Source organism: Artemia franciscana, chromosome 21, assembly GCF_032884065.1.
Source record: "Artemia franciscana chromosome 21, ASM3288406v1, whole genome shotgun sequence".
Classification (NCBI taxonomy): domain Eukaryota; kingdom Metazoa; phylum Arthropoda; class Branchiopoda; order Anostraca; family Artemiidae; genus Artemia; species Artemia franciscana.
In genome coordinates, this window is record NC_088883.1 from 25,348,960 (window position 1) to 25,368,403 (window position 19,444).

Consider the following 19,444-nt stretch of genomic DNA (forward strand, 5'->3'; position numbering starts at 1 on the left):
AAAAATGTGGAATTTTGCATTTTTTGCCCGAAGACAAATCACGGGTGCGTGTTTATTTGTTTGTTTGTTTGTTTGTTTTTTTTTTTTTCCCAGGGGTCATCGTATCGACCAAGTGGTCCTAGAATGTCGCAAGAGGGCTCATTCTAACGGAAATGAAAAGTTCTAGTGCCCTTTTTAAGTGACCAAAAAAATTAGAGGGCATCTAGGCCCCCTCCCACGCTCATTTTTTTCCCAAAGTCAACGGATCAAAATTTTGAGATAGCCATTTTGTTTAGCATAGTCGAAAATCATAATAACTATGTTTTTGGGGATGACTTGCTCCCCCACAGCCCCTGGGGGAGGGGTTGCAAGTTACAAACTTCAACCAGTGTTTACATATAATAATGGTTATTGGAAAGTGTACAAACGTTTTCAGGGGGATTTTATTGGTTTTGGGGGTAGGGTTGAGGGAGGGGGCTATGTGGGAGGATCTTTCCTTGGAGAAATATGCCATGGGGGAAAAAATTCAATGAAAAGGGCGCAGGACGAATCTGGTCACATTAGAAAAAAAAATGTCAAATTAAGAGCTTAATATACAATGCTGGGTGTTCGGAGCCTCTCTATTATGGAGTATAATTTGAAAATAACACAACTATACGAGCGATAAAACATGTATACCACAACCATAACTCAACTAACGAAAGAACTGCTAAGAGATAACACAACTATAAAGCGAAAACAGGTGAAAACTAACGGGAAAATAAACGAACTAAGAGGTGGAAGGGGCCCAGAGAAAAAATATAATCCTTTTTCAATTTTGAGCCTAACTTCCGCAAAGGAGTAATAATGTCAGAAGCCCCGAAATACCGAATTATTTTCTTTTCAAACACTTCGTGGTAAGGAACTGTAGTAAGGGGCGACCCGGCTCAATAGTAAACGAAACTCTAAAAAACGGAATTTTGATGCTAAAAGATACATCAAAAGATTCGAATTTTTACGCTGATTCTAAATATTAAGTTTCAATTAATTTAGTCTTTGTCATCAAAAGTTACGAGCCTGAGAAAATTTGCCCTATTTTGGAAAAAAGGGGGAAACATCCATTAAAAGTCACAGAATCTTAACGAAAATCACACTATCGCATTCGGTATATCAGAGAACTCTATAGCAAAAATTTCAAGCTCCTATCTAAAAAATGTGGAATTTTGTAATTGTTGCCAGAAGACAAATCACGAGTGCGTGTTTATTTATTTGTTTTTTTTTTGTTTTTTTTCCCAGGGGTCATCTTATCGACCAAGTGGTCCTAGGATGTCGCGAGAGGGCTCATTCTAACGGAAATGAAAAGTTCTAGTGCCTTTTTAAGTGACCAAAAAATTGGAGGGCAAATAGGCCCCCTCCCATGCTCATTTTTTTCCAAAAGTCAACAGATTAAAATTTTAAGATAGCCATTTTGTTCAACATAGTCGAAAACCATAATAACTATGTCTTTGGGAATGACTTACTCCCCCACAATCCCTGAGGGAGGGGCTGCAAGTTACAAACTTTGACCAGTGTTTACATATAGTAATGGTTATTGGGAAGTGTACAGACGTTTTCATGGGGATTTTTTGGTTTGGGGGGTGGGGTTGATGGGAGAGGGCTTTGTGGGAGGATCTTTCCTTTGAGGAATATGTCACGGGGGAAGAAAAATTCAATGAAAAGGGCGCAGGATTTTCTAGCATTACTATAAAAAAAACAATGAAAAAATAAACATGAAAACGTTTTTTCAAATGAAAGTAAGGAATAGCATTGAAATTTAAAACGAACAGAGATTATTACGCATATGAGGGGTTGTAAAAATACTTTAGCATAAAGAGCGAGGTATTTAGGAGGAGATAGATACCTCGCTCTTGATGCTAAAATATTTTTAGTGATTTCAACTATTTATTCTACGGCCTTTTTGATTCAGGGGTCATTCTTAAAGAATTGGGACAAAACTTACGATTTAGTGTAAAGAGCGAGGTATTAACGAGGGTACAAACCCCCTCGTACACATAATAAAAATATAAGAATATAAAAGTTTGTTACGTAAGTTAATTCTTAAGTTACGTATATTTTTTACTAATAAAAACGTTCGTTGAATATTAAAAGTTCTAGTAGCCTTTTTAAGTAACCGAAAAATTGGAGGGCAGCTAGGCCTCCTTCCCCACCCCTTATTTCTCAAAATCGTCTGATCAAAACTAAGAGAAAGCCATTAAGCCAAAAAAAAATTAATATACTAATTTCATTTCAATAATTTATGTGCGGAGAGCCAAAATCAAACATGCATTAATTCAAAAACGTTCAGAAATTAAATAAAAAAAAACTAGTTTTTTTAACTGAAAGTAAGGAGCGACATTAAAACTTAAAACGAACAGAAATTACTCCGTATATGAAATGGGTTGTCCCCTCCGCAGTCCCACGCTCTTTACGCTAAAGTTTTAATTGTTTTAAAAAGTAGAATTGTGGCAAAGAGTCAAACTTTAGCGTAAAGAGCGAGGGACTGCGGAGGGGACAACCCATTTCATATACGGAGTAATTTCTGTTCGTTTTAAGTTTTAATGTCGCTCCTTACTTTCAGTTAAAAAAACTAGTTTTTTTTATTTAATACTATAAAGTTCGACTGGTGCTGAGCATTTCCGAGTTCATAACCAGCATAGCCGGCTGGTAATTTTAAACCTTTGTCTTTCAAAACATTTAGTATGAAGACTATACGGTTTAAAGCAAAATATTAATGTTAATATATTTAATTACAACCAAAATGCTTCAACAAGCAATTAATAGCAGTAGCCGCTCTAAGGAAGATACGTTAAGCCCTCTGAAGTCTAGTGGCTACTAAACAACTAACTAATTACGAAAACAATATACTAACCAAGAAACAATGAAAAAGAGAGCCAGTGAACAAACTCTCTCGTCAATAACTAAAAAAAAGGGGCCTAAAACTCCTTATGGGGCCGAATCAAACAACCACCCCGCGTACTACTGAAGTGCTCTAAGACTGAATCCTCGAACTATAACCATGGACATTCACCTTACTTATATAAAGTGAACGAAGTACTTCCAGACATGGAAGTACTCATTCCAACATTCATAAGCAAAAATGGCGGCGTGATAATCTCCTATCTGGCGAACATTCATAATCTTCAGCTTCTTAAAGCATTAAAACGTGTTAAAGTAATTAATAGCAGTAGCCACAGTGAGGAAGATACGTTAAAGACTGAAGTCTAACGACTACTGAACAACTAACTAATTACAAAAACAATATACTAATAAAGAAACAATGAAAAAGAGAGCCAGTGAACTAACTCTCTCGTAAATAAGAGAAAAAAGAGAGCTATGTGGCTTAAAAATCCCTACCACAAATAGCTTTTTATTTTACTTTTAAAAAGCTGTTTGTGTTCAGCCACCCTAATTCTTGCGAGAAGAAGATTCCATGCCCTCGGTCCTAAATGCCGGATCGTACAACCATTCAGCGCACTGCTGAACTGCTTTTCGACCAAATCCTCGGCGTTTCTTGCATATAACCATGTACATTCACATTACTTATATAAAGTGACTGAAATACTTTCAGATATACATCATTCCAATATTCATAAGCAAAAACAGCGGCGTGATAATCTCCTAACTAGCGTACATTCATAATCTTCAGCTTCTTAAAGCATTAAAAAGCGTCATTATCCTATTTTAAATATCCTCCGATTAGTCTTGCTGTAACGTTTTGTAAGATCGGCACATGTTTAAAACTTAACTAAAAAATATATTCGTATTCATAAGTATATAATTATATTTAATTATAGAAAAAGAATTAAAAAAAACACATCAAAAATTGGTTTATATTCATTTTCGTTGCGTTTGTTACGAGTCGGAGGAACATTTTAGGGGAGGGAGTCAAACCCCTTAAAGCAATCTATGGTTGTCTTTTATTAGCCATAAAACACAGCCAGCAGGTGCGGGGATGAAATAAACCAACGACTTCTTAGCCGTATTATAAACCCAAACGAGGCCCCATCACCAGCCCAGGACAGGTCCATCTGGAGAAGACTGGCGGATGCTGTCAATTAGTTGCCTCTACGTTGGTGACCCTGCTGAGCAAGATCGTCAAGACAAATGTCTTTTAAACTCTAGCTGCAATTATGAATAATAATGCCCACCTACATTTTAAAAGGGGATGGGGTCTCTGTTGAACATGACCTTTTGGTGCAAAGAAGTAAAAGCATTTGGCAAGAAATTGCCATAATTATGCAAAAATACTATAAAATATTGACCTTTATATGTTTCCTGGTCTTCTGATGGGGGGAGCTATACTTCCCTCTAAGGGCCCCTGTCTGTCAAAATTCCAATGAAGTGATGTTAAATTTGCTGATCACCATTCTGCTGTTGTCACTATTTTGCTGTTATTTACGCTACTTTAACTTCAAATTTGGTATTATAAGAAATTATTTTACGCTGATTAAAAATATATAAACCTTGTTAAATTTAAATGTGTTCATCAAAATCTATTAGCACAAATTTTGCAATCAGTGCAAATTTTTAATTAGCATGGATCAGAAAAAGGGAGAAAATATCCCTTGAAACGATTCAGTCCTTGATGAAAAGTGAACCGTCAGATTTTGGATGCCCACAAAACCCTACCAAGTTTTTCAAGCTCCTGACTACGAAAAGACGCAATTCTATATTTTTGATTTCATCGGTTTGTGTTTATCTGTTTTTTTGTTTGTCTTTTTCACCGAAGATCTCATCCAAATGGTAGTTATGAACTTTTGTGCCCTTTTCAAAAGCCGAAAGTGGTCGTAATGGAACTAGCCCCCTCCTCCATCATTCTCACCCCCTCGTCCTATCTTAGACAACTACGTTGTCGCATAAAAAATCAGGTTAGCCATTTTATTCAGAAAGTTTACGATTTAAAAAAAAAAAAACAAAAAAAAACCTGTGACGGTTGCGCTACCCATTCAGACTTCAGGCCAACAGCCCAAAATTATAAAGCACTGCTCACTTCATGCAGAATGATTCATAAATACAGTAGACAAATGGTAGGCAATGGTTTTCAGGCAAACGGTTGGCTTGTTATGTGTTGTTGAGCCATAACAAATGTAAGGACTAATCAACTAATGATATAGCAAATGAAGAGCGTAAGACGGTAGAAACTGTTTCAACCTCCTCATATTTCCAAAAGGAAATGGATTGACCGTTTTGATCCTTTACTTTCGTCCCTGAAGCACTAAGAAACAAAATATGAGCTTTTGGTGTAAATAAAGGGAGTTGACTGTGTTACAACTCCCTTTTATAAAGGACAATTTCTGTTCGTTAGGGTAATCAAAGCTTCGTTTTTTAGAATTTCGGTTTCTGTCTACAAAAGTAACTCTTTACTTACAGTTTGTGAAACTGTTTAATCCAAGGCTTTCTTAAATGCAAGAGAGGCTACCACTTCCTTTTCAAATTTTACAATTTTAAAATTTACACAATCACTAATATCAAATTTGATATTTAAATACAGAATGTCATATTTTTTTAGATAATATCTGCAACTGGCTTCTCTGATATGCTGAACATGATTGTGCAGTTTTCATCAAGATTACCCACCAGTTTTTGAGTTCTTTCCCCTTTGCCTAAACTTAGGGAAATGTTATCAGGTCCGTAACTATTGATGGGTAACAATGAACTTATTGGATTTCAAGTCATATTTGGAATCATCATTATAATTACGTTCTTTTGCCATAAATGCGAGGTCTCCCTATAACGTTGCCAGCCATTTGTCGAGGGTTGAAATCCTCGAAGATCCTTGCAGGGGTGTTTGACGGGAGGCAGAAAAGGTGGCCATACCACCTCAGGGAACAAGCTTCTGCTTGAGTAGAGAGATATACCACCTTGAAGGTCGCCAGGATCTTAATTTTGAAGACCTTCTCATACCATTTGAAGCCTTCTATTCGACGCAGGTGTCTAGTTTGAACGGCATCGACTTTTTGTAGCTGTGTCTGAGTTAAATGGTCTCGCCTCAAAAGAATATAGCATGATGCTTGAAACTGTGGCGTTGTAAATTCCAGCTTTAGTTTGGACACTAATTTATGGTTTGAGGAAGACTGCCCTCAGGAATCGTCCAAATACAGATTTCACCTTGATTGATCCGGCAGAGATTCCGACGTCAAGTGTGCCTTTTGAGGATATAATTGATCCAAAATATGTGAACTGCTTTACCAAGTCGATAGCTTGGTCGTTAGTCTCAATGGTTATGGGCAGTGCTGCAACAAGTACTCCAAATTTTTACTTAAGTATCAAGTATTAAGTACTCATTGTTTTTTTTTACCTAAATATCAAGTAATAAATACTTTCCAAATTCTTACTTAAGTATCAAATATCAAGTACTTGCCAAAATTGTACTTAAGTATTACTTCAAGTACTAGTTACTACCTTTTTTTACTACTAGCTAACTAGCTAAGTACTTAGTTACTAGCTAAGTAAAAAAAAAAAGGCCTCGACCGAGATCCGTTGATTTTTGAATTTAACAAAAGAGGGAATAGTTGTGGGAAAAGTGGAAGTCATGGCCAATTGTAGAAAAAAGCCAAGACAGATTGTTGAATTAAGTGGGCAGCCCAGTCAAGGGTTAATTATAACTAGTTAACTATAACTAGTTACTACCCTAGTAGCCCATACTACCTTTTTTTGAAGCCATTCTGAAGGCTTCTTAGCCTCTTCCCTTGCCTACAAAATTCCCCCTGTCCTTCCTCTCTTGGAAATCTTAATCAAGAACGAGAATTTCCGTTTTATCGTTTTTAACCGTTTCCCTTGTTCGGCTGGTACGCACCCAATGAAGTCCAAGAAAATAATCTTAACCAATTCTCAACACAACGGCTTGAAAGGAAAAGACTATCAAAACAATTAAGTGCAGTCAAAGAACTATTGATTGGATCAGACATATCGCATGACAGGAATAACACAGTGCACGTAGAGTTGAACTTCTGGTGATTAGTGTTCAATCAAATCTGGCACGTTTGAAAAAATACAGGGTTATTCTGAAACATCTGGGAATGATGGAAAAAATATTGAAAGTATTGTTTTCCATTGTTTGGCTGGTACATAGCCAACGAATTCCAAAAAATACTCCGAACCAATTTTCAACACAACGGCTTGAAAGCAAAAGACTTTCAAAACAATTAAGTGCAGTCAAAAAACTCCTGATTCGATCAGACAGATCACATGACAGGATTAACACAGTGCACGTAGAGTTGAACTTCTGGTGATTAGTGTTCAGTCAAATCTGGCACGTTTGAAAAAATACACGGTTATTCTGGAACATGTGGGAATGATAAAAAAAAAATACTGAAAATATTTTTTTCCCTTGTTTGGCTGGTAGATACCCAACGAAGTCCAAAAAATAACCTCAACCAATTTTCAACACAACGGCTTGAAAGAAAAAGACTATCAAAACAATTAAGTACAGTCAAAAAACTTCTGATTGGGTCAGATAGATCACGTGACAGGATTAACAGAGTGCACGTAGAGTTGAACTTCTGGTGATTAGTGTTCAGTCAAATCTGGCACGTTTGAAAAAATACACGGTTATTCTGGAACATGTGGGAATGATAAAAAAAAAATACTGAAAATATTTTTTTCCCTTGTTTGGCTGGTAGATACCCAACGAAGTCTAAAAAATAACCTCAACCAATTTTCAACACAACAGCTTGAAAGAAAAAGACTATCAAAACAATCAAAAGACTATCAAAAGTACAGTCAAAAAGCTTCTGATTGGACCAGATAGATCACGTGACAGGATTAATACAGTGCACATAGAGTTGAACTTCTGGCGATTAGTGTTCAGTCAAATCTGTCACGTTTGAAAGAATACAGGGTTATTCTGAAACATGTCGGAATGGTGGAAAAAATATTGAAAATAGAAAAATAAACTTTGGATTGGCTTTAAAACAGATAAAAGGTAATAAAGTAGTTCATTCTCTGATTCAATAAGTAAAAACCTTAGCAACAAAAAACTCAAATTTAAAAGTAAGGAGCCAAGTGAGTCAGTTGCAGACTTTTTCAATAAGAGAAATCAAAGTTCAACAAAAAGGAGCAGCAAAATCCACACTTTTGGCAGCTAGCTGAAGGTCACTGGCTTTAAGCGTGCTGAAAGAAAAGAAGAGTATGAAAATGAAGTCTTGATTCACACTTTGATGACATGTCTCGCCCTCGGCACTTTTACAAGGAAACTGTCTCAAGTTTTCAAGTTAAATTTCAGACACGCTATGAAAATGTATACCATCTATATCCTTTTGCTGGTTTTCACTCAAGCAATCCGCATGCTGTGTAGTCAATTCAGATGGTCGGTAAAACTCCCTGCAAACGTATATTATAAAATCACGGGCCTGAAGCAAGCCCGCTGATTCAGACGCATTCCATACGGCTGGTCAAATTGCAAAATGAATGAGTGAATGAACTTTATTATCCGTAAAAGTAAAAAAAACACACAAAGTACGGAGTGCTATAAATAAACAAAAACAAAAACGATAAACAGCAAGAAACAAAATTCAAAGTAACAAAAGACAACATGGACTAATTAACCAGTATCAATAAGAAAAAAAGGCTGCAGAGGGTCGTAAACGTGAAAAAAGTAGATAATTTGTTTACATAAATCATCACTGGAGGACCGAATCCAAGGAGGAATATCTATTAAACCAAATCGAGCAATTATTTTTCTGTTTTGGTGCCATCTAGGAAGCCGGAGGAGATATTTGCAATATCTGAAATAAGCTGCACGTACAGTGTGGCAATTTTTCTTACGAAACAGATGAGCCATGCCTGATAAAAACAAAAGCACGGGGGCGCAATAAGCGTTATAAATCACGCACAAACCGTTGCGGTTGTAACGGCTTTTATATGGGGATATTTTTCCGTAAACGATGCGTAGGTTTTTCACGGCTTGATTCACTAGGGATGAAAAGGTAGTGGAAAGTGTTGGACCGAAACACAGACCAAGCCAACTAACTAAAGAAGATCATGGCAGAATTGCAGTCCCAGCAACGGATGGAGCGACCGCATAAGGGCTATTAAAACAAATAAACTCGCATTTAGACGCATTAACTGACAGTCCAATCTTAGATAGTTCATTGGTTAATATAGTAAAATTGGAAAGCAATCCACGGCGAAACCGGGCAACAAGAAGAACGTCGTCTGCATATGCAACAGAAGACAAACCAATATTACCGTAAGAAACAGAACTTTTAAGGGGACGCAGGCACGATGCAAGCACACATTTAAATATACTAGAAGACAATACGGCAGAAATTGCAACCTATCTATTTCTAGCATCAGTGTTCACACCATGAAATGGCAAAAACCATGAGACTAAGTCGAAAATCTTCTGAGAAAAAACGAATAAAACAAGAGCTAAGAGCTCATATGGCACTTGTGACGGGGTCGGAAGAGCCAAGAGCTCATATGGCATGACCTCTAGCAAAATTATAAGAATCAATAGATTAATTTAAAAGAAAAATCAGAGGCTTAATGCCGGTCGGTATTTAAAATAAGAGCTCTGAGACACAAGGTCCTTTTAAATATCAAAATTCATTAAGATCCGATCACCCACTCGCAAGTTAAAAGTACCTCATTTTTCTAATTTTTCCTCTCTCTTCAGCCCTCCCCCCCCCCAGATGGTTGAATCGGGGAAATCAACTTTATCAAGTCAATTTGTGCAGGTCCCTGACACGCCTACCAATTTTCATTGTCCTAGCACGTCCAGAAGTACCGAACTCGCCAAAGCACTGGACCCCCCTAACTACCCCAAAGAGAGTGGATCCAGTCCGGTTTCTTCAATCACGTATCGACGACATTTGCTTATTCTACCCACCAGGTTTCATACCGATCTCTCCACTCTAAGCGTTTTCCATGATTTCCGGTTTCCCCCTCCAACTCTCTCCCAATGTCACCAGAACTGGTCGGGGTTTAAAATAATAGATCTGAGACATGAGTTCCTTCTTAATATCAAATTCAAAAATACCTCACGAACGGTCACCCGCTCTTAAGTTAAAAATACCTCAATTTTTGTAATTTTTCCAAATTAACACCCCCTCCAAGTCCCCCAAAGAGAGTGAATCCATTTCAGTTACGTCAATCACGTATCTAGGACTTGTGCTTATTCTTCCCACCAAGTTTCATCCTGATCCCTCCACTCTAAGCGTTTTCCAAGATTTCCGGTCCCCCCTCCAAATCCCCCCAATGACACTGGATCCGGTCGGGATTTAAAACATGAGATCTGAGTTACGAGGTCCTTCTAAATATGAAATTTCATCCGATAAAATTCAAGATCCGATCACTCCTTCGTAAGTTAAAAATACGTTATTTTTTCTAATTTTTCAGAATTAACCCTCCCCCGAACTCCCCAAAGGAGAGTGAATTCGCTCTGTTTATGTCAATCACGTATGTAGGACTTGTGCCTATTTTCCCCACCAATTTTCATCCCGATCCCTCCACTCTAAGCATTTTCCAAGATTTTAGGTTTCCCCCTCCAATGTCACCTGATCCGATCGGAATTTAAAATAAGAGCTCTGAGACATGATATCCTTCTAAATATCAAATTTAATTAAGATCCGATCTAATTTTACAAATTAACCGTCCTCCCACTCCCCCCCCCAGATGGTCGAATCGGGGAAACAACTATTTCAAATAATCTGGTCTGGTCCCTATACGCCTGCCAAATTTCATCGTCCTAGCTTATTTGGAAGTGCCTAAACTAGCCAGACCGGGACTGATAGACCGACAGAATTTGCGATCACTGTATGTCACTTGGTAAATACAAGTGTCATACAAAGTAATTTTTCTCTGGGGAGGGATATTTGGTTGAAGGTTGGCTTCAGTATGACTCATTTTGGAAAAGGGTTATTTCCAGGCTTTGGGCAAGCCATGGGTGGAAGTAGTTACAGGCCCTTCTAAACTAAACGAAAACTCGACTTTCTTAATACTTGAAACCCCCTCCCCCTCGCCCTATTTTAGATAGGGCTTGTGATATTAGAGCTCGATATGAGCCCTGATCCTAGTCATCTTTGGTCTAGCTTTCATTTGGATCCGTTGCTCCATTCGCAAGTTATACTAGATTAAACCAAAAGCTTGACTTTTTTCAGCACTTGATCCCACTCCCCTTCGTTCTGTTTGAGCCAGGGCTTCCATCTCAAAACTTGATGCCTGTCACGGTCTTAGGCACCTTTGGTTCAATCTTCACTGAGATCCATCACTCTCTTGCAAGTTACACTGAATTAAATGAAAAACTCAACTTTTTTTAGCACTTAAAGCCCCCTCCCCCTCATTAAGCCAGGGTCTTCATCTCCAAACATTATGTGTCTTATGGTTTTGGCATCTTTGGCTTGACTTTCATTGAGATCCATCACTTCATTCGCAAGTTAAACTGAGTCAAACAAAAAACTCAACTTTTTCAGCACTTAAAGCCCCCACCTCCCTCGCCCTAATTAATCTTTGGTCTCCATCCCAGAACTCAATGCATATCATAATCTTAGGCATCTTTATTCAACTTTCATCGTAATTCATATCTCCATTTGTAAGTTACAGTGAATTAAATGAGAAACTCGATTTTTTTTTAACACTTAAAGCCCCATAGCCCTAATTAAGCTCAATTTTAATCCAAATAATTCAATTTTAATACAAACCTGACTGGCGGTTCTCCCGCTATACTCGATTGCACAGACAGATCTCAAAAACCTATCTTGATGGATATTTTCCACTATCCAAATAGGTGATGATGCCTGGATGATGATATTGTTTTTTTTTTTTGGATCCAATGAGCCAACATAGCTACCTAAGACGTTGCAAAATCCGTCCGTCCGTCTGTCTGTCAGTCTGTCTGTATAATCACGTATAGGGGGAGAACCGCTGGTTGGATTTGGATGAAAATTTTGATGGCCAGACTTGGTGCCAAGGATCATAAGACACATCAAGTTGAAGAATGAAGACCCTAGCTAAAATAAAACAGGGGGGAGAGGACTTTACCTGCTAAAAACAGTTTTTCGTTTAATTCACAGTAACTTGCGACTGGAGTGATGGATCTGAATGAAAATTGAAATAAAGAGGTCTAAGACCATGACACATATCAAGTTTTGAGATAAAGACCCTAGGTCAAATTTAACAAGGGGGAGTGGGTTTTAATTCCTGAAAAATTTAAGTTTTCTGTTTAATTTAGTATAACTTGCAAATGGAGCAACGGATCCGAATGAAAACTAGACTAAAGATGCCTAAAATCAGGGCTCATATCAAGTTCTGGTATCACAAACCCTATCCCAAATAGGGCGAGGGGTAGGGTGTCAAGTCTTGAGAAAGTTGAGTTTTAGTAGGGCCTGTAACTTAACTTATGAATGGAGTGACAAATCTGAAGTCAGATTCGTCTGAATACCCGAATTTGCTGGAACGAATTTGACAAAATACCACTGCATTGGATCCAGCTAAAATTCCCCTAGACTTGTTTATTGCAGACAACATTTAGATGGGCAAAGATTCATAGCTTCAGGAGTTTTACCAATAATATGGTCCTGAAGATGATAAAATGGTAGAAATCTGGTTCAGCTGACGAGATGACAAAACATAAACACTAATGTAAGAAATATAAGCCCAAATGGACTACAGTATGCAACATTTAGCACAAAACAAGGGATTTTAGCTCACTGTCGACCAGTGAACTGTGAAATAAATTCAATTTTCTTTGTTATATAACTTTTAAACAAAAATTAAACCAAGTGTTAACCATACTATAATTTTTTTTCGTCAAAAACAAATACCTTATTTCATATCCAAAAATAGGGCATGGAGCTATATCTGAGTTTACTCTAAATCTAAAGTGTGATGTTTTCTTGAACATTGCCGAAACACACACACACAAAAGCTGTATCTGAGTTTGCTCTAAATCTAAAGGTTATGTTTTCTTGTACATTGCCAAAGCACACACACACAAAATTTTCGTGTCAAAGGTAAAGTATTTGAAAAACAAGTACATTAAAAGTATCTTAAGTAATAAGTATTTCGTAATCTTACTTAAGTATCAAGTAATAAGTACACCCTAGAGTTTTTACTTAAGTACAAGTACAAGTAATGGAAAATTTTACTTAAGTAGTACTTCAAGTAAAAGTACTTCAAGTAAGTGACAGCACTGGTTATGGGTGAACTCGAAGCCTTCTTATCTATGGGCATTATACTTGTTTTCTTCCAATTAATTTGCAGCCCTACTCTAGAGGCTATGGAGGAGTGTCTAGAAGTGAGACTAAAGTTGGTCAAGATTGTCACTAAGGACAGCTACATCGTCTACGAAGACAATATCAGGGAGGGTCCTCCCTGCATAACTGATGCCGAAAGGGCGGACAAGGTGTGTCTCGTCCAGAATGTGGTCGATGACACAGTTAAACAACTCTGTTGCAGTGGCGCATCCTTGCCGTACTCCGTTGTTGATGGTAGGTCAGTAGGTAGGTAGATTTTTGTTTAAAACCTTTATATTATATACATAACAATGAGTCGCAAAATGGCCGTTTTGGCCTGTAATAGCAACTATATTCATTTTACTTTAATCGTCAATAATACTAACTCATTAAATGCAAACAAACAAGAAAAAAAGCCCTAAAAATTCTGGATAGCCCACTCTCATTCAATACGCTTCTCTCACCATCTTGATCATTCATCATTCAAAAAATGCATTTTTACCAGCGCTTAAGCTGTGGGAGAAAATGGGGAAGGAAGAAGAAAGCTTACTATTAACCAGGACGGCACTTTCTGTGTTGCTATAAAATCCTTTAAAGTGTTTAAAAGGCAAATATATCAAGTATTAAGGACTTTTTAATAGAAAGCTTTCCAAGGAAAATTTACCCTTAATCTGTAGCAGACTCTGAAATTTCAGAAGAAAAAGGTTCGTTTATCTTACTTGATCCAATCCAGCAGGAGAACAATGTTGTCATTTCCTCTTTCCACAAACGATTTACAGTAATTCAGTAATTCGTGATTGGTGGATTACCACAATTTCCTTTTATAAACCTATAACAAAATGAAAGTCGTTTCCTTGAAACAAACGGAAAAACGAAAAATGGAGAAACAAAATAGGTTATTGTAATTTGATAGTCATGTATTGCTTTTTTGGCTACTGGCTATTGACTTCGTCAATATTAGCAATAACTAGTAACTAATAATTAAAAATAGCTAAAGTTTAAAGTTCCAAGGATATTAAAATAATAAAATCTTTGTCCCTTGGATATATCTTAGGCCTATCTCATATTTTTTTCCTTTTTTCCGTTCGAATTAGCCATAAAACATATGTTTTATGTCTATTGTGGTAACCCACTAGCCCTGGTTAAAAAAAAATATATCTATGCTAATCATGCAAAAAAGTGATTTTCTTTGCTGTTCAAGGTGCAGACCCTAATCTAGATTTTTGACCATACTAATCCCAATGGTGCTACTTTGATTTTGATCTGATACCATTTTAGAGGGTTCTCAGCCTCTCTCTCACGATCATCCAAAATCTGTTTTCTGAATAAACTTTTACCTTTAATATTAATCAAAATAATAGTTATCATTCCTGAATCAATGACAGATGGCAATTTTATTTCATTAGAAGGTTTTTTTTTTCAAAATGCACTTTTCAACTTTTGGTTACTATGGGCTGTGGTTTGCTCTCTACTAGATTGCGGCTACTGCAGCACCCATGATGTCTTCTGTAATGGGAATACTCTTCGCTCAGGTTTTCGGAAATCCTGCAGATCCAAAAGCTCTTTGGGAAAGATTCAAAATCAGTTGGAAGAGGATTTTATTCATTGGAAAAAAAAAATCATTTTCTCATAGATGGACCAGGCAGTATCGGTAAAACATTTGTGTAACATCGGTAAAAACACTTGTAAAACATTCTGTGTAGTGCAAATCGTAAAGTAAAACAACAGCGTTTACTGGAATCGCATCAACTCTATTGCTTTTTGGACAAACAGCACACAAGACATTTGGTTTGAAAGTTCCGCTTTCTTTAGATTCAGTTTCCAGCATAAGACCTGGTTTAAACAAAGCTTTAGAACTAGCTCAAGTGGAAGTTTTTTTCTTGACAAAGCACTGATGTTACCCAAACATGGTTTAAGAAATATGGATCAATTATTGAGGTCCATCGCAAGTCAAAATATGCTGTTGATAGGGAAAATTCTAGTTGTTGCAGGTGATTTCCGTCAGTGCTTACCTGTTCAACTTTAAAGCTACCACAGTGATGGACTTGATTTGCCAGTAAAAAAAAGTAATGTTTGATATTTCAAACTTTATATTTTCCTTACAAAAAATTTGCGGGTCGACCCTGATCAGGAAGCATTTGCCAAATACATCCTGGACCAAGAAAATCAAAATCTTCCCAAAAAAGACTTCAATGTAATTGATTTGCCAGAAGATATGATTTCCAGTGGTATCTTAACTGAGGAAGCACTTGGAGAGTGTCTGGCAAATCAAAATTGCAATTTAATGAAGGAACTCGTTATTTTTGTTTCGTTTAACAAAGATATTAGTAAAATAAATGTGAAAATTGTCGATAGCCTGCCTAAACAAAAACTTATAAAAAGTTATGATTTTGTGAAGGATAAACAGAAAGGAGGAATTGAATTCACTTCAAATTTCCTCAATTCAATTGAGACTTCAGATTTGCCACCACATGGCAGAAAAAAAAACAAACAATAGTTATGCTTATGTGTAACATAGATATTTAAGAAAGGATGTTTAATGGAACCCGCCTTTTTGTTACTGAACTATGTAACAAGATAAAACAATTAAGGTAACTTAACATAATCAAAGCACATACAATTACTGGAGAAAATCCGAAAAAAAAAGTTCACATGTATCAAGTTGGACTCGACTCTAGAAAAAGTGAACTAGGATGTACAGTTAACTACATCAATTTTCACTTCAACCGGTATTTGCGATGACAATACATAAATCGCAAGGGCAAACTTTCCAATTTGTTGGCGTCGACCTCCGTACGCCCGTTTTAAACCACAGTATGATGTACGTGGCAATTTCTCGTGTTAAATGACAACCTAGCTTAGAAGTCCTGCTGCCACCTGAAAACAAACAATGATCATATAATGCTCGACGAAGGAAGCATTGAACACTTTCAATGAAACCTTTTTTTTGCTGATAATATATACCTTTTTTAAATGAATCAAACAAGGAACAATTCTTGCGTAAACATGTTTTTCTTTTTCCTCGAAACTGGCCGCATGTTTTTTTTCTTTTTTTGGAAACTAGCACACCGAAATTTTTGGCAAAAACGGTCTAGATAAGTCGTAACTTTAAGGAAGAATTCGTATTTTTCGCAGGGCGGTTGTATCGGACCTATGATGCCATGACATAAAGAGAACACATTATCTGCGGTTTGAGGAGAAGCGACAGCGATAGTCAAATATATACAAGCCTGCCGCGTGCCCTGCTGATTTAGTTTGCGAGCAAAGAGTGAGTTTACAATTGATGAATTCGTAGACAATGAGGCTTGAATTTTTGCTCCTGGGCAGCTGCAGTGGTGTAGGATCGGAACGCTATCAAGCCTCACACCGGCGAGACGGTGTCTAATAAGGGCATTCTAACTTCTTGGTTGGGCGATAGGCACCCTCCCCTCCCGCACGCCCAGGATTCATGACGAGGATAAAACTCGCGAAATTTAGATTTTGAATGTCAGAACATTAAAAAATCTGACAAAACCTGAACAAGAATTGAGAGACACAACAATTTTTAAGTATATCTCCTTGCTCTAAACAAATTACGGTGAATCGGATCGGGATCAACTGCTTACTTGCAAGATTATCAACTACTCATCTAAAACCTTATTCATTACATGGTATGCTACAACCAACGATACGTTTGATATAAAAAATGAGTCAATATAAGAAACTCTGCAGTTACTATCAGTGTTTGTTCCATCCCCCAACCTCCTTTGCGTTACTGGAGATTTCAATGCAAAGGTAGAAGCAGAACGAAACTTTTGTTCACAAGTTCTAGCGAGCCTCGGTATTGATGAAATGAATCAAAGCGGAACCCTCCTGATGGATAATGCTCTGAGTAATCGACAATGATCTAGTAATCGACACAACCAGGTTCTAGCATAAAACATTCTACTAGTTATCATGGATATCGCTAGATTGCAGAATAAAGAATCACATAGGTCATTTCTGATGTAGAGGAGATGGCAGACAAGTCTACTTGGCGTGAGTGGTTTTCAAGGAACAGAAGCTTATCCACACCAAATTTTGATGATGGACAAGATCTGGAAGTACACAGAACCGACAAAACTTTATATATATATATATATATATATATATATATATATATATATATATATATATATATATATATATATATATATATATTTATATATATTTGTATATATATATATATATATATATATATATATATATATATATATATATATATATATATATATATATATATATATATATATATATATATATATATATACAAATATAACTATTTGTATCCATTTTGGGGCAAACCACTGACCATCCATTTTTAGTAAAACCCCTCATAGCGAAAATGAACTATTAATAAAAAAAAAAAAAAATGAATGAATTACATCTTACCAAAGGCTTCCAGTTTTTTGAAGGAGACCGCATAAATTTCAAAGCTGAGGTGTATTCTGTAGCGATTCTAATCGAGGCAGGAATGAGGTCACCATCACATTTATTAACGACTACTATATGACAACGTTCTACAATTCCTCTTTTGAGTCCCTAGAACCAAAAATCAGTAAATTTAGAATTGAGCTTTCTTATGGCGAATATCCGCAGCTGAAAATCATTGTAAACCTAAACTAACAAAATGGAAATGACAAACATAATTCACCAATGCAATAGCAAATTGTATTATCCGCATTAATCTAGATTTGGGAGCAACATCCAGTGAATATCCAGTAATCCAGTGAATATCCAACTAAATGGGGAAGCGAGAGAGAAATATACGAGAACACTTATTCAGAATCCTTGTCTGTTTCAGTTGTGTTCCTTTAGCTGCTGTTTTGTTTTTTCTTGATCAGTGGTCTGAGACCACAAAATGGTAGTAGAAAATTTGTCCTGTCTACGGGAATTGTGATACGTTGCAGAAAAGTTCCAGTGAAGTTTGTGAAGTTTCCAGCAGTTTTCGTTTTTTCCTAAAGTTGTACATGGATTCAAAAGAAAACCATTCTGACTGGGAAAGTAAACTTTTTAAGAATAATTCTGTAATGTACTCCTGCAGAACATTCAATTATCTGTCTAAAAAAAAAACATATTTCTTTTAAAATTTTCGAAAATAATTCTGGAAAAGTCGACCCCGAATGCCAAATTGTGATTTTTTTTTGTTCTTTTCTTAAACTTTTTATTCGATGGCTCTTATATTATAATCGAGTAGTGCTATGAATATTACGCATGATCACATTAAATTTTTCCTATGCGAAGTTACTTCGCACACTTAGAATTAATTTCCTAAGTTTTCATGACGTATGAAATTTTTGTTGATATTCTAGAGGTAACTTATTTTCTAGACAAGGTAGAATTGTTTTTTTCAACACGGAAAGACAGACATTAATCTTCTAAGAACTAGAGCTCAAAATGATGTTCAAAATATTTTAGACACCTAATGCAATGAAAAGTAAGCAAGAAGACATGCAGTCTACTATATCCATGAATGAACTGTACATAAGACTTAATTTCTAAACTTGTAATCACACATTGATTTTTTTTTACATCCTGAAGGTAAATTTGTTTTTAGACAAGGTATGGATTTTATTTCTAATGCCAATAGACACATCTTGATCTTCTAAGAACTGGAGCTTACATTATCATACCAAAAGGAGAATTGTTTCTGTGGCTATTTTTCATTTCAAATGAAATGAAATGGCTTTTTCATTTCAATTCAGCGAATTCCCTACATTATGTTTAAGGAAAATGAAATCAAACATTTTCGAAATCAAATGACCTTGAATTTAGATAGGAATTTATATTATCTCTTCGACAACCTAAGTAAGAATTCCGTATCCCTATTAGATTTATGGGACGTAATACCGGAAATCTTTGTTTCAAAACAGAGGTTATGGTTTCTATTTTTTTCTAAAATTTTCCATTTGCTATTTATTACAATTAAAACGTTTAAAGACAATGAATACGATGCAAATCACGACACAGACCACACTACCTTTCCACGAACGACAAAAATTAGTACACCAAGAAATTATTTTAAGACGGAAATTTGGAAGGAACTGAACGAATATTTCGATAAAACTTACCATAATACGCGTGAAAATGAAAACTAAAATCAAAGGCAAGTTCATCCACGACAGATAAAAATGAAACAAGGAAATTCAGTCAATAAGAAAACTAATCAGGAGCAAATTTTTAATGATACTTGCTTTTATGGCAACCTAACCTTATAGAGCTTTTTGATGCAGGCTCATTGGAAATAACGTTGG

At 36.3% G+C, this 19,444-nt stretch overlaps 1 protein-coding gene and 1 long non-coding RNA gene across 4 annotated transcripts in view; one reads left to right on the top strand and one right to left on the bottom strand.

Annotated features, from left to right (window-relative positions):
• The window catches only part of LOC136040538 (methylmalonic aciduria type A protein, mitochondrial-like), a 198,466-nt gene that overhangs the window by 38,724 nt on the left and 140,298 nt on the right, over positions 1 to 19,444 (bottom strand). For all 3 annotated transcript variants that reach the window (XM_065724726.1, XM_065724724.1, XM_065724725.1), the window contains one exon: positions 17,583 to 17,732. In XM_065724726.1, the coding sequence (XP_065580798.1) occupies positions 17,583 to 17,732 (150 nt within the window). The remainder of the gene's footprint in view (positions 1 to 17,582; positions 17,733 to 19,444) is intronic.
• LOC136040539 (uncharacterized) overlaps positions 1 to 19,444 on the top strand; it is an 88,849-nt gene that overhangs the window by 16,593 nt on the left and 52,812 nt on the right. The window lies entirely within an intron of this gene.